Genomic DNA, 14,744 nt, shown 5'->3' on the forward strand with positions numbered 1-14,744 from the left:
GAACAGCTCTGAGTTCCAACACGTTGAAATGTTGACCAGTCCAGTGGAGGTTTCAGCGACTGCTTGCCGTTACACCCTTGTGTACCTCCCCATAACTTTCCAGAGATGTGTCGGTGCACACCAGCTCCATGTAATGGATCCTGATCAAACCCACCCTGTCCGTCAAGAAGGGTAGCGAACGCGATCTTAGAGAGGTGCAGAGCAGGTCGGTGTCACCGGAAGGCGTCACTGCCTGCCCGTCTTTGGATGAATACCGCGGCCATAGATGAAGCAATCCCAGGGGCACCAGGTGAGAGACTGTGGTCCACAGGCCCGCCATGTGTTGACACACCTGGGCGCAACCGAAAGCGGTTGAGGTTACACAGTATTCTCTGCCTGCACCTGAGGGAGCTGAGGCCTCATGAGCATCGGTCACAGCGACATCCCAATAAATGTCACTGTCTGAGAGGGACAGAGACGGCTATTCTCCACGTTGAGGGAGAGGCTGAAACGCAGAATGTGACTCAGCAGAATCTGAGTGTCTCTGGTTGCCTGTGCTTCTGAGGGCGTGCACACCAGCCAATTGTCAGAATAGTTCAAGATCCGAATCTCTGACAATGCCAGGGTCACCAGAACAGCGTCCGTCACTTTCTTGAGTGTCTGAGTGGCAAGGGAGACCCTGGAACTTCTACGCTACACCCTTGAACGCAAGCCTCCAATATTTCCAGTGCAACAGATGAACTAGCACTTGAAAATAAACATCTCTTTGCTGGCAACAAGCCGTCAACATGCCACCGAAAAAACAACCGGCGATGGAGGAAGTCAACGACATAAAGACGTCGCTTCACTTTCTCTCCGGAGAATTTACCGCTGTCAGGCTGCAGCAGAAATCCATCCTTGACCTGGTGGCCAAGGTGAAGGCGCTGAGGCTGGAGAATGAAGAGAAAGACAAGAAGATCGTGTTCCTGGAAAGCAGAGTGTCAGACCTGGAGCAATACACAAGGATGAACGATGTAATCATAACGGGGCTCCAAATAAAACCTTGGGCGTTCATGCAGGCAGTCACCACTCACTCGTACGCACAGGCCTCGACACCTGACCGCAATTGGCAGCACAGTGAATATACCGAGTCTGTTGAGCAACAAGTGGCAGCATTCCTACAGTCAAAGGCAATCGACTTTGACTGTAACACCATCAAGGCTTGTCACCCTCTGCCCCGCAAAAACAACACAGACAAACCGGCTGCAATAATGAGGTTTGTGAACCGTAAAAAACAAATTGCAGTACTGAAACAAGGCCTGCATCAATGCAGACAAAACGGAACGCAGAAATTACCAGGAAAGCACGATTCATCAAAAAACAAAATAAAATACAATCCACGTGGACAACCAACTGCAAAATTTTCATAAAGCTGAACGGAACACCAGAGGAGGCCAAGGTGATGGTGATCAGAGACATTGCAGAGCGGAACAAGTTTCAATAGCCGCGTTTACATGGCACATCTGATCCGCATAGATTTCTATGCGGCATAGATCTGTTCCTAAAATGTGTTCCGAATGTACTGTATACATGGCAGTAACAAAAGTGTCCGTTATGTCTCTCGCGCACACCTGACACATCTCTGGACCGGCGGCGACATAATGGATGTCTAATCACTATCGGGGATTTTAAATTTGATTTTAATGAAAGCACAGCAGGAGAGAGCTTTTCTCTGCCTGCTCCTTCAGATCTTTATATTTACCCTAAGCTCCGCCGCAAACAAGAGGAATTTGGATGCGTGTCCGCAGCCAAGACTGGTGGGAGAGAGTGGTCTTACGGGAATTTAGTGACCAGGAATCCTCGAAGGTCCAATTGCGCACTACTGCAGATGCCATCTCTCTAAGTTAAGAAGTATTTTAACGTTCAGCCTGCAAAAGTACTAGTAGTAGCCTACTCATTTACAGTTATCTCGGACGCGCGCGGACACGTCATTAATAAACACCCATGTCCCGTCGCTAAGCAACCGGACACGCTTACCGGACTACTTTTACGGAGTGATAACAAAGACATGAATCAGGCAATAAATCCACTTTCCTTGACAGCGGTGAAGTTCGGTGTGCTTAAAAGTACCGACGGAGCTCAGTGGACCAATGGCGAACTACCGCGGCTGCTCTAAGTTAAACCCCAATCTATTCGGAATAAGTGTATACATGGCGATTAAAACGGACTACACCACCACTTCTGTTCGGCATAGAACCTATGCCGAACAGATAATTGTATTCCGAATGAGGCGTATACATGATCATTTTCTGTTCCGCATAGAAATCTATGCGGAACAGATGTGTCCATGTAAACGCGGCTACTGAGTCTGAACTGCAAACAAAGTCAGTAATAAACCTACACAATCATGACACACTCTGAAGGAAATCATTCATCAACATCTGGAGACATTATACCGGTACCTATGACCCAAATGATTGCTGATTATGATAAACTGGAACTGAAAACATTTGAATATACAGAGCACAGTTTACAAGACATGGAAGACAATATCGACCCGGAAAATAACTTCTTCTTTAACATCAATCCCGACTGTAGCTATTACACAGATGAACAGTACAATAAGAACATTAACCTAGATCAGAAACTATCAATCATTAATTTCATCAGTAGAAGTCTGTATGCAAATTTCCACAACATTAAGGAATATCTACGTAAATTTTCCCAACCATTTAACATAATTGCAATATCAGAAACTTGTATCAACCCTGAAAAGGGTGTGGATTTTTGTTTTTTTTTGGTTATTTTACAACGTTATTGGCCATGGAGAGTTGCTGGCGACTTTTTGTCTTGGTTTTCTTAAACTACCACTGGTTGTGTATTCATAACCTTGCGAGAGGTCTGTCTCAACTTCCTGTTTCCTTAGAATGAATTATTACACAAACACATACATGCATGATATCTTTCCTATCGAGGATGGTCTCTCGAGTTGTAAGTTATTTTACATATTTTAAATATTTATTTGTAATAAATTACATGATCGTGATTGATGACAATGGCTGTCGGTTACTTTTGTGTAGGCTGTTTGCGGTGACTGATTATTAAATAGGAACTCACCGACTGACTTTAGACACATTCTACATGTGTCTGTGTCTTCTTCCTCTCTAGGCTATAAGCTGTCATAAACTGACCAAAACTAATTAGTATTATTATCATTCATTCTACAAATTATTTTACAACGTTATTGGCCATGGAGAGTTGCTGGCGACTTTTTGTCTTGGTTTTCTTAATTCTACCCACAGGAGAGTAGACTAGCTCCAAACTAACTCATACTTTTCACTTCATAATCAATGGTGTCACAAATGTAGTCATTTTACATATTGGACTTTTGATGATGGTGCTTTACTCTAAAATGAACCGTTTTTGAACTAACACATATTCCTCTTGTATGTATTCAGTCTACCATGTTAATGTAATGATTGTCAAATATGTAAAAATCTTACATTCTGTGGTCAACAGGTGGCCCAATATTCAATATTTTTTTTCTCATTGTAAAGTAAACCAATTTATGAGCAAGATTGGATTTGATCTAGTGTTCTTGTTTTTCTATTTGCTATAAACCAGTTCATCACTACGATACATTCCAAATGTATCTACTTCAGTCAACATCATACTCATTAGGGGTCCGAGCAGCAAAGCTTCTTGCCCCTTTTGTTTCTGAACCATTAATTTTTTGGCCCCAAATTCTGTAAAAGTCATACTGCAGGCTATACCGTCAGTAGAAAACTCTTGACATTTTCAGGTATGGTTATCAATAACACCTACTACCTATAAATCCAAACTTGTGGTACTGCACCCAAAGGTAGTGCTCAAATTATATCACTTGAATCAGATGCATCATTATGGCCCTGCTCTTTTGTCCTAAAAATGTTAACTTTTCCCACAATTTCATAGAAAAGCCAAACATACGACTATCATTAGGCAGATACCAATATCCCCCACTACCCATAAACCCAAATTGTGGTACTGCACCCAAAGGTGGCGCTATTTAAAAAAAAGTATGAACTAGCCTTATTGCTCCTTACGACCTGGACTCAAAATTTCACTTTTTCATTTTGCCCACAATTCCATAGAAAAGTCAAATGTCCACAGTCTCAGCCCATTTTTTTTTTATAAGACCAGTTTGTTATTGTATAACTACCATACGACTATCATTGGGTGGATACCATTGACAGTGCACATTTTCAGATCTGCTTTCTTTTAAGAAAGCCCTTGATTCACCTGGGAAATGTGTGCTTGGAGTTTTCTTGTGCTTATTAATAGACATTTTCTCCATGTGAATGAGGCTTTTTGCAGTTCAGGAATGTCAGTGGCTCAACGGGATAATTACTGGTACTGGTGTTCCTTAAGTTGAGAGTTTGAATCCCTATTAGAGCATTATGAACAAACTGAATATGACATTCTGTCAGTGCCACTCATTAAAGAAACCCAACATTAAACAGCACCTGAAATTCATGAGGCAAACAACATTCTGGCTCATTAGTTTCCAAGATTCCGACTGCAAGGACAGGCGTTAAGGGGAACTTCTTCGTTAGCCATATTTCCTTTATAATTCACTCGGTCACATTTTATATTTCTTCCATTAGTGTTCTTGATTACAATTGTTTAATTTCCATAGACATTTTTAGCACGACAATGAGGCTTTAGTGGAATAATGCCTTGTACTGGTGATCCTTAGGTTGAGAGTTCGAATCATGATTAGAGCATTATGACCAAACTGAACATGACATTCGGCCATTGCTATGCAGCCCACTCACCTGAAAGAGTATGACATTAATGCCGCTTTTCCACTGCATGGTACCAGCTCGACACGACTCGACACGACTCGACTCAGCTCGCATTTTTTGCGTTTCCACCGCGGTACCATGATATCTGGTACCTGAAGTGGCTGCTTTTTCTAGTACCTACTCGCTCTAGGTTCCAAGCGAGCTGAGCCGATGCTAAAAGGTGACGTCGGCAGACGGCCGGCGACTGATTGGCCAGAGAGTGTGACGAAGTCACGAGAGCGACATGGCAACCATGCTGGTAACATCCATAGCAGCGCCGCAGCCAACATGTTCCACTTCTCCAACTTCTTCAACATGCCAGCTAATAATAGTAATGCGATCGATGTCCTCCATTGTTGTTATGTGGGTTCTGTCCATGTGTGGGTTGTGTATGTGTTGTTTGCGTCGCGTACACAAATACGTCACGGCCCTTTCGCGCAGCCGACCCCGCCCACGTCCAGGAGGTACTATTTGCGGTGGAAAAGCACCCGTGCTGCTACCGTGTCGAGTCGTGTCGTGTCGAGTCGTGTCGAGTCGAGCTACATGTGCGGTGGAAAAGCGGCATAAGGGAACATCTTTCCGTCATGAATTTGTCATATTAATATATCTTCCATTAGTATGTTTTTGACTTTTCATTTTGCTCGGACACGGTTAATCCTCGCTTGCAGTTATATTTTATTATATTTATTGCATAATTGTATCTATTGTATTTATTGCATACTTGTATCTAGGCCTTTAGCCTGCTTCCTTTGTATTATATTTGTACTTCTATTTGAATGTATTCATTATTGGTGTTGTTTGTTCATGTTGTTTAGCCCTCCAGTTCGCGCAAGAGATCGTCATTCATCCTACGGTGGTGGGATACACTGGCTGTGATGTTATCCTTCCCTGCAAACTCTGAAACCCAGAAATAAACAAAGTCCCCTAGATGCATTGGGATTCTGTTGTCAAAAACATTTCAAATCCAATTCATTTATCGACCAACATCGGATGTATTTATTCCCGAAAGCCCTCTGAAGGGCAGATTCTCTTTAAAAAACTCTTCAGATCATGATATTTCAGCGGTCATCCGAAAGGTAGTGATGGCTGACGGGGGCAGTACACCTGCAGCCTGACCGTCTTCCCCAGTCATAATATTAGGGGAAACACTCTACTTGTAGTTCAAGGTAAGTCACATTGTATGTGAAAAATGTTTGAAAATTACGTTGATGTGATTTGAGTATGTTCAAGACGTGAACTTCTTTATTCTATCAGCTTGTTTATTAGCGTACTAAGATATGGTACATCTAGTTGTAAGATATTTTATATATCTGTAATCTTTATTTGGATTAAAATACATATATATATATATATATATATATATAGTCTCAAAGGGCTTAACAAGCCTTTGGTTTATGACACGCAAATTATATTTATTTTTGTGTGATTGATTATTAAAACAGGAACTATGACTCACCTGCTGACTGAAGGTTCTGCTTGCAGGTTCTCTCTCTCTCTGAGTCTTCATCTGGTGTCCGTGTCTTCTACAGGCTACATAAGCTGTCATTTTCATTTATTTTACTGACATCATTGGCCATGGACATTATTCGCCCACTATTTATGATGGTTTCCTTAATTCTTTCTAACTACTTGATTGTATTATTGGTGTTGTTTGTTCATGTTGAGATCGCCATACCTCCTATGTTGCTGGGATACACTGGCTCTGACGTCATCCTTCCCTGCGAACTCCCAAACCCAGGAGAAAACAAAGTGAAACAGATGCAGTGGAGTTATGTGGTCAAAAACACAACAAAACCAATTCTAAGTTATCTATCAATGTCTGTATCTAATCTCGACAGTCCTCTGAAGGGCAGATTCTCTTTAAAAAAACTCTTCCGCAAAAGATTTTTCGGCGGTCTTCCGAGAGGCAGTGATGGCTGACGGGGGCCAGTACACCTGCAGCCTCACCGTCTTCCCCTATGGTATTATAACGGGAAACACTCTTGTAGTTCAAGGTAAAGCAGTACCAATCGTCAATCAAAAGGCCTATTGTAGTATTGTTATTATCCCTCCCTCAATTAAATTGGCTTAGCATGGCACATAGCAAAACCGTAATAAGAATTAGTGTAGATAATATATTTATGAACAACACTAAATGAAGAGATCCATCAACATGTTGGAGGAGACTCATATTTTCGCAAACAACTCGGCCCAATATTTTGGAATTGGTTCAACGTGGATGGCTTGAATTGTACCATGAGTTAATACAGTTAAAATCCATCTAATTGCTGCTTTTTGGGGTTTAGAAGTTAGAATTGGAAAAAATATATGGGTTATTTTAATCATATATGTACCATATGTACTCTAAGCCCGTTTCAAAATAATACGATAAACTGTACTTTATCAAAAGTGTAAAGCCATATCAAATTTAATTTGTGTTTATAAAATGAATAGATAATTCATCGATTATAGATTAGTAATTTGTTGAAAATGGAAGTAGCCTTTTGGCGCTGATGAATGATGAATGATTTACCACAGCTTTGTTCATTGCTGTGCTTCTAGGGAAACAACTCTCAACCACATATTCCCCAGTGGTGAGTACAGCTGTTCATTTTCTCCTTTGTCCTTATCTTAAATGCTTGCCTTACTTAAACATCTTGTGCCCAGATACAAGCGGAGCCGATGCAGAAATAACCGGGGCATCTGGAGCTAAATGAGAGAAGGTAAGAAACATGTTTTTTTCTGTGCTGACATTTCTTCAGTGATATGCTTTTGTTGTATGTGCTGAAATTATTATTTTTACAAGCAGATAACCGCAAAAAACTAACTGTGATATCCGACAGAATGGTCGGAAGTAATTAGTCCAAAGAATAATGATTTGAAATCTCATGATGAGGGAACCAACGTGAAGTTGATAATAGCCCATTTATATCAAGGTTGTAAGTAGACCACGCACACAGAAATATAGCAATATGATGGTGGAAACATAGAAAGCATGTCTCTCTCTCTCTCTCTCTCTCTCTCTCTCTCTCTCTCTCTCTCTCTCTCTCTCTCTCTCTCTCTCTCTCTCTCTCTCTCTCTCTCTCTCTCTCTCTCTCTCTCTCTCTCTCTCTCTCTCTCTCTCTCTCTCTCTCTCTCTCTCTCTCTCTCTCAGCCTATTATTATCCAATGAGCAATATGCTGAGGAGGATGACATCACGTATTCCAAGGTTGCAGTGGCACATCCAAAGAAGAAATAAGATTGAGATACCACTCTTTCACTGCAATAACAAATATATACAATATATAATAAAAATAATAATTATATATATGTAACAGCTACAGGTACAATCATGTATATATTTAACCTAGGGATTTTCGGAGTGTCGCTAACCAAAAATCCCATGATGCATTGTGATGTACAAGCGCTATTGGAAGTATTTGATTAAATCAGATTTGTGTAATATGGTAAAATGAAGAATCAATGGTTAAATTGTACTTCCTCTTAGATTGTTGCACCACAAATACACTTTGGAGTTGTATTTAATGTCTTGAAATACTGCTTTGTGTTATTCTGTGTTTCTCAAGACTATCTGGGATGACCAGTGGATTTTTAAAATGTCACAGATTTATTGAGTTTTTATGCTAGTGACATATAATAGTTATGTTGATAGCAGTTTATACGTTATTATGCATATTATATGATATATGAAAGCAATGATATAAATGTACGTAGTCAAATCCATTTGCTTCTCATACATTTTTTTCATGTTTCCATATTTTGATATGGAACATGATGAGCAAATGCAAATCGAATGTTTAAGCTTGAAGCTATTTATGCAAAATAAAAGTGTGGGCAGTCTACACTTTTATAAAAAATGTTAGGGCCTGTGGTCTGTCTTTAACTGTTTAGCTGTTATTAAATAAATAACAATGTATTCTCTATTATTTTGCTTAATAAAATATTCCAACTTCAAAATATAGGCTTGGTTATCAGAATTTATTTTTGTGCTTGTTATTTGACTGAAGAGAATCTGCTAAGGTTTCAGCAACAATGTGTGGCTCTCTGAAGAGCTTTAGCAAACCTTTACACTAACTCCTGCCTGCAGGCCACTTCAGCACAAACAAAAACAAATGCACCGGGAGACACCACTTTCAGTTCAATAGGAATAATAACGATTTAATCATAATAATATTCATCATTGTTTCAATTATCCATGTATCACTAGTATAGAAATATGAATTGGGAAAAAAAAAGTAAACAAAAACCTTTTTTTTTTGTATCGAAAGACCCCTCGCATAGACCCCTCTTCAGTGAGTTTAGTGACCCCCCCCCCCCCCCCCCCGTCCTCATATCCCTACAGCCTGACATCCATTCATATTCTAACATGGTCCCCAGTAGCTTGTTGACTGCAGTTAACACAAACTATTTGTTAGATGGTAAAATCATTTTGAGCAGCTACACAATTCAGCTCAAGGTATGTTCACTTGACTTCATCGTTGAAGAAGAGGAAATAACGCTATACTAAAGACAGTGTTTTGTGCGTGGGTGTGTGTTTGTGTCTGATGGGATGTGTGACTTGAGTGTGTGTGAGAAACATGTATCATAAACTGTGTGTGTGTGTGTGTGTGTGTGCGTGTGCGTGTGTTGTGGTGTGTGTGTGTGTGTGTGTGTGTGTGTGTGTGTGTGTGTGTGTGTGTGTGTGTGTGTGTGTGTGTGAGAGACGGTGTTTCTCATAGTTTGTTGAGGTGTGTGTGTGTGTGTGTTCACATTCACTTCTGTCATGTGCATGTTGGATGGCTAATGTCCATGAGTTTGCAGTCATTTTTTACAAAACAAAACAATCAAACATCAGACGACGGAGAGGAGGGGGATGAACCTAGAATGGTTCAGCATTGAGCGATCAGTAAAAGGGCTGGTGTCGTGTACAACCCTCTAGTGTTGTGCCTTGTTTACAAGGCGATTACACACATTTAAATTGCAATACACTCCCCACCATACCTTCCCCGCAAGTATAATAGGCTAACCAGTGAATATTTACTGTTTGTCCGCCAACGTTACGACAGACTGACTCGACAGTGTCATGGTTAACAAGGAAAAAACATTATTCTTTGCCGGGCCTTATTTGCCATTATAATCGTAGTGATTTGTAATAGTGTTCCCCCGGTGGACAACAGCATCGACACCACAAAACAATTACGGTATCACATAGCGTTCTAGGTCCTGCATGTGCCCTCTATAGTTTTCGATGTAGAAAGCGGACGATCACCCACTCGGATGATTTGATTCACGACAACCACCATCCCCAAAGGTATTACGCTAGCAACCCAGACCGGCACTTCATGCGTCAAACGGTCTCCAACACATGAGCAAAACAAAAACAAAGCAGGCTGGGTTCCATCTCTCGGGCTGAACAGAGGGGAAAAAGCAGGAGCGCAAAAAAAAAAACCCACCTGACAATCGATTCCTTCTGCCAATTGTGTTTATTGTGTTTGCCTATAAGTTCCAGCTCAATCCTGAATGAGTGTGTTGCTGTCGCTGAAGGGGGTCACTGGGCTCCGCGGATCTATGGCACACTATTGACGGGGCTGTGTTGTCGGGGCTGTGACTCTGGCAGCAGAGCCTCTGGCACGCTCCGCCAACTCTGTCGCTTTGAAAAACAGAGCAGCAGAAAGCTGCAGATTTTCCCCACTGGAAGTGGAAACATCTCTAGAAGATGCCCAGAACCACCAGATCAGGATAGATCTGGTAATGGAAGTAGTTCAATGAGGGATTTATAATTCAGTTACCGTGGCATCCTGTTACATCCGCCAGAAGATTTGTTCCTCTATCCTCTCTCCCCGTCTCTATCTCTCTCCCCGTCTCTCTCTCTCTCTCCCCGTCTCTCTCTCTCTCTCCCCGTCTCTCTCCCCGTCTCTCTCTCTCTCTCTCCGTCTCTCTCCCCGTCTCTCTCTCTCTCTCTCTCTCTCTCTCTCTCTCTCTCTCTCTCTCTCTCTCTCTCTCTCTCTCTCACACTCTCTCTCTCTTCTCTGATTCCAATACCCTGTCTCCTTTCATTCTGTGAAATCAGGGGTACAAATATTAAGAAAAGAAAAGGAACCACAGCAAGAGTTGCGCCATTTCATTAGAAACACAAATTGTACATTTCAGAGCCTCTCGTACCCTTTTGTTGTCTGTCACTGTTAGATTATCACACATTGATAAAACGATGTGATCCTGGGATACACAGCTGCCCTCCCTTTGGTTAATTACTGACCGACTTAGAATTAACATACACAGTTCAACATGAACGCATCCCATTCACTCACTACAAATGCAGACCGGACGAGAAATTATTTCATCAACCTCACTGGGGGGATGCAGGGGGAGGAACACAAAACGTTTAGGTAGGCATGGTATGGTCACATTATGTTCTAATCCACAACAAATGTGTCACAAATAGTATTTTATTGTATTTTTTTTTTCTCTAATTTCCACTTGGAATAATGGTAACAAACAAAGAAAGACATCCAAGAAAGAAAGAAAAAACAACAGGAAATATTGTCGGTCTGAAAGTCACGCTTTGATAAGATCACATACAGATAAAGTCTGTCCTCTGAGGCCGACTCCTCTCCAGCCAGTGTAGAGGCAAACAAAGGTCTTTTTTTTGTGGATCCAAACCAAGCTCCTGACCTCTGAGAAGTACACCGAGACGGAGGGAAAGGAGAGCCAAGAGTGAACAGTAGCTCGGACACAGTGATGATGATGCTGCCGCTCGCTGATCCATCACACTGCTGTCCCTGTTTGAACATCGTCTGTGTTTGTGTGTGTAGACAGCAGGCAGGTGAAGAGGGAGCCATCTTCAAGAGCACAACTCGACCGCCAGGCAGGAAAGCGCTGGCCGTTCATGGCCATACTGTTTAGTGTACGCCTGGGAGTCTACAGGTCTCTTACTCCGTCTGATGCTCCCCTCACTTTCCATGGGCTGACCTCCTTCAGGTTCCCCTTAGTTTCTGAGTCTTCATGGCCCCTTCTCTCCACCTTCTCTGGGACCTGACGTTGCTGGCGGGTGGAGAGGGAGAGCCACGTCTTCCGAGAGAGCCCTTTTCCTTTTGACCCCCAGCGCTGCCCCGCGACCTCCATCGTCCCCGGGCTCAGTCCTGCTCGGCCAAGAAGTCTGTGGCCTTGCTGCTCGGCGGAGGTGGGAGGGGCCCGGGGGTCTGCGGCCGCCTCGGGCTGGGCCCTCCCCCGCCCTCGCTGTCTGTGTTGGAGGAGGACGGGGGCGGGGGCGGCGGTAGCCGGGGGAGGGGCGCCGAGGAGGGCGGGATGCGCGTGGAGGCGGACGGCCCCAGGCCGGTGTCGCCGCGGAGGTTCTGGATCCGGCGGCACTCCTGGCAGATCCGCACGTGGCTGCAGCCGCGCGGGGCCAGCGCCGTCACGGCGGCGGGGGCCGGGGGAGGCGGGGTGGCGCTGGCCCCCAGAGGGAACTCCAGGATGCGCTGGGGCCCCGGGCCCAGGTCTGCGGCCGCGGACCCTTCCGCTGCTCCGCCTCCGCCTTCCCCGGCTCCGCCGACCAAGGGCCCGGCTCCGCCCGCCAGGGTCCCGGCGCCGCTGTACAGCTTGCCGTTGCTGAGGCGCATCTCGCGGACAAGGCGCAGGGGCCGGGGGGCCCCCAGGGTGACGCGGCCGGGGTGGCGCAGGGCGGAGGAGCTGGAGGCGGGCCGGCGGCGGCGGGAGCGGGAACTCTTCTTACAGGAGACGGCGTTTCGAAACTCGGTGAGCATCTCCTGACAGACAGACACCTGGGAGAGGGGGAGGAGCGACGGAAAAGAGGAAGGAAGGAGGGGGAGAGAGGAGAAGAGAGGGAGGAGACGAGGGTAGGAAAGGGGGGAGGGGCCGAGGACGCAAAGTAGGCAGATGGCAGGATGAAAGTAAAATGAGGGGGGCAGAAAGGAAGAGGTAAGAGCAGGGGGATGGGGATGGAGAAAAGCAAGAAAAAACCACGAGGTAGGTGGAGGTAAAGACAAAAAAGTCACACACAGACACATGGGGCAAAGATGTTACAAGAATGTGGGAGTTGTAGGAGGAGGGGAACAGAGGAAGGGAGAAACCACAAGGTAATGGGGGAGCATGGTAGGATGGGCAGAGATGAGAGGATATTCCAAGAGTAGAGAGTTATTACAATCCGAACACAAAACATCTAAATGTTTAATAAATGGGCGGCCCATAATGACTGCACGATGAACAGAGAGGCGGGCCTGAAAACACATACACAGACACACAGATATAAACACAAATCTATGCCAGCATGTTTCTTCCAACCACCCAAACAGGCCACTGAAATGTGCAATAATCCATCCACAACACACACACACACACACACACACACACACACACACACACACACACACACACACACACATACACACACACACACACACACACACACACACACACACACACACACACACACACACACACACACACACACACACACACATAAAACCACATTTCATCAAAATGAAAAATAAAATGAAAATAATGTGCTTACATAAACAGAAACAGTACTCATTATCAGAAGACAGACACTGATGGCCCAATGACAGGAGGTGTGTGAGTTTGAGAGAGAAAGAGAGAGAGAAGCAAAGGAAGAAAAAGAGAGAGAGAGGGAGACGCACAGTACGATGGGTGAGACACAATCCAGGAATGGAAACGGGGGATACCAGCGTACAGGTGAGGCATGTAAAGGAAGATACATCATGACATTTAACGCCAGGGGAAAACAAGTCACGCTATATGCCTTTTATTGTCAGCAAATATTGCCAAAGTCTCAATATTGCTTCTCCATGTAACAAGTTTATCTCATGATCACACCTATTGCCATTCTGTCAAGCAACCACACTAACGGCGCAAAAGTGTTCCATGTTCAGGCACAGCATGCCCTGCAATGTCACTTTATTATGTGTTCATCATTTACAGAGAGGCTCTTACTGGCCACTAACCGTATACCAGCACAACTTTGCAGAAACATAATTGTTTTCACGGCACGTGCACATAACATTGCACATGGAACCCCCAATAGCATAGCCCGCACCCGCACACATACACAAAACAACAACACACACAAACACACAGGATAACGAAAAACACACAGATGATTAATGTTCGTAAATTGAATTCTCTCAAAATCACACACACACACAGATATATTACACACCCAACGGAAGATACGCAAGCGCACCATTAAACAAGCGGAAGGGTTGGCGGGTTGCCATGGTGACCTACTGGGGTGTGTCTGGGGGTTCGGCGAGGGCAGGTGTGGGGGCGTACCTCGTCGGTCTCGGCCGACCGCCGCGTGGACCACACGAACTCCATGATGGCCACGAACACGGCGATGATCAGCCCGCAGATGAGAACCACAAAGATACCGCCAATGTTCTCCATGCCCAGGCCTGGGGGAGGGGGGGAGGGGAGAGAGAGGGGGAGGGAGGGGGGAGAGGGGAGAGAGGGGGAGATAGGGGGAGAGAGGGGAGACAGGGGAAGAAAGGGGAGAGAGAGGGGGAGGGAGGAGATAGAGGGGGAGAGTGGTGGAGGGAGGGAGAGAGAGGGTAGAGAGAGAAGGAGCGAGGGGAGCGAGAGTGGGAGAGAGGGGGGAAGAGGGGGAGTGAGGGGGAGAGAGCAGAGTGTACTCTTTAACGACAAGTATCTCAGTTCACTGTTTGGCATAACTGCGTCTGCTAAATGACTCAATAGTATTAGTGAAGTACTATGGAAGTACTAAAATACTAAAACTAAATAAAGTTATACGCATTTATATCGCATTGCATTCAGTTATTGACACAAACCAACACACACAAACCCACACATACACACACACAGTCTGCTGAATATATGAAAAGTTTTCTCATACATTTTGGAGAATAAAATGTACTAGTTGCCAAAAACTCAACCTTGACTTGACTGCGTGAATTAGTTTCAGCGGGAATAGTGTGGAACGGAGGAGCGGCTTGGAATAAATAATG

The 14,744-nt window shown here is 44.3% G+C and overlaps 2 protein-coding genes across 2 annotated transcripts in view; both read right to left on the bottom strand.

Annotated features, from left to right (window-relative positions):
• Nucleotides 1-9,385: 9,385 nt before the first annotated feature.
• On the bottom strand, nucleotides 9,386-14,162 carry LOC132467079 (glutamate receptor ionotropic, kainate 5-like). Its single transcript, XM_060064163.1, has 3 exons — nucleotides 14,053-14,162; nucleotides 13,274-13,310; nucleotides 9,386-12,524 (listed from the first exon to the last, which is right to left on the bottom strand). Exons 2-3 carry the CDS (start codon nucleotides 13,292-13,294, stop codon nucleotides 11,877-11,879), a joined length of 669 nt encoding a protein of 222 aa, XP_059920146.1. The 5' UTR covers nucleotides 13,295-13,310; nucleotides 14,053-14,162; the 3' UTR covers nucleotides 9,386-11,876.
• LOC132467071 (glutamate receptor ionotropic, kainate 5-like) overlaps nucleotides 13,966-14,744 on the bottom strand; it is a 13,571-nt gene continuing 12,792 nt past the window's right edge. The window contains exon 10 of the mRNA XM_060064155.1: nucleotides 13,966-14,174. Coding sequence (XP_059920138.1) covers nucleotides 13,966-14,174 — 209 coding nt within the window. The remainder of the gene's footprint in view (nucleotides 14,175-14,744) is intronic.

The sequence above is a fragment of the Gadus macrocephalus genome, chromosome 11, assembly GCF_031168955.1.
Source record: "Gadus macrocephalus chromosome 11, ASM3116895v1".
Classification (NCBI taxonomy): Eukaryota; Metazoa; Chordata; class Actinopteri; order Gadiformes; family Gadidae; genus Gadus; species Gadus macrocephalus.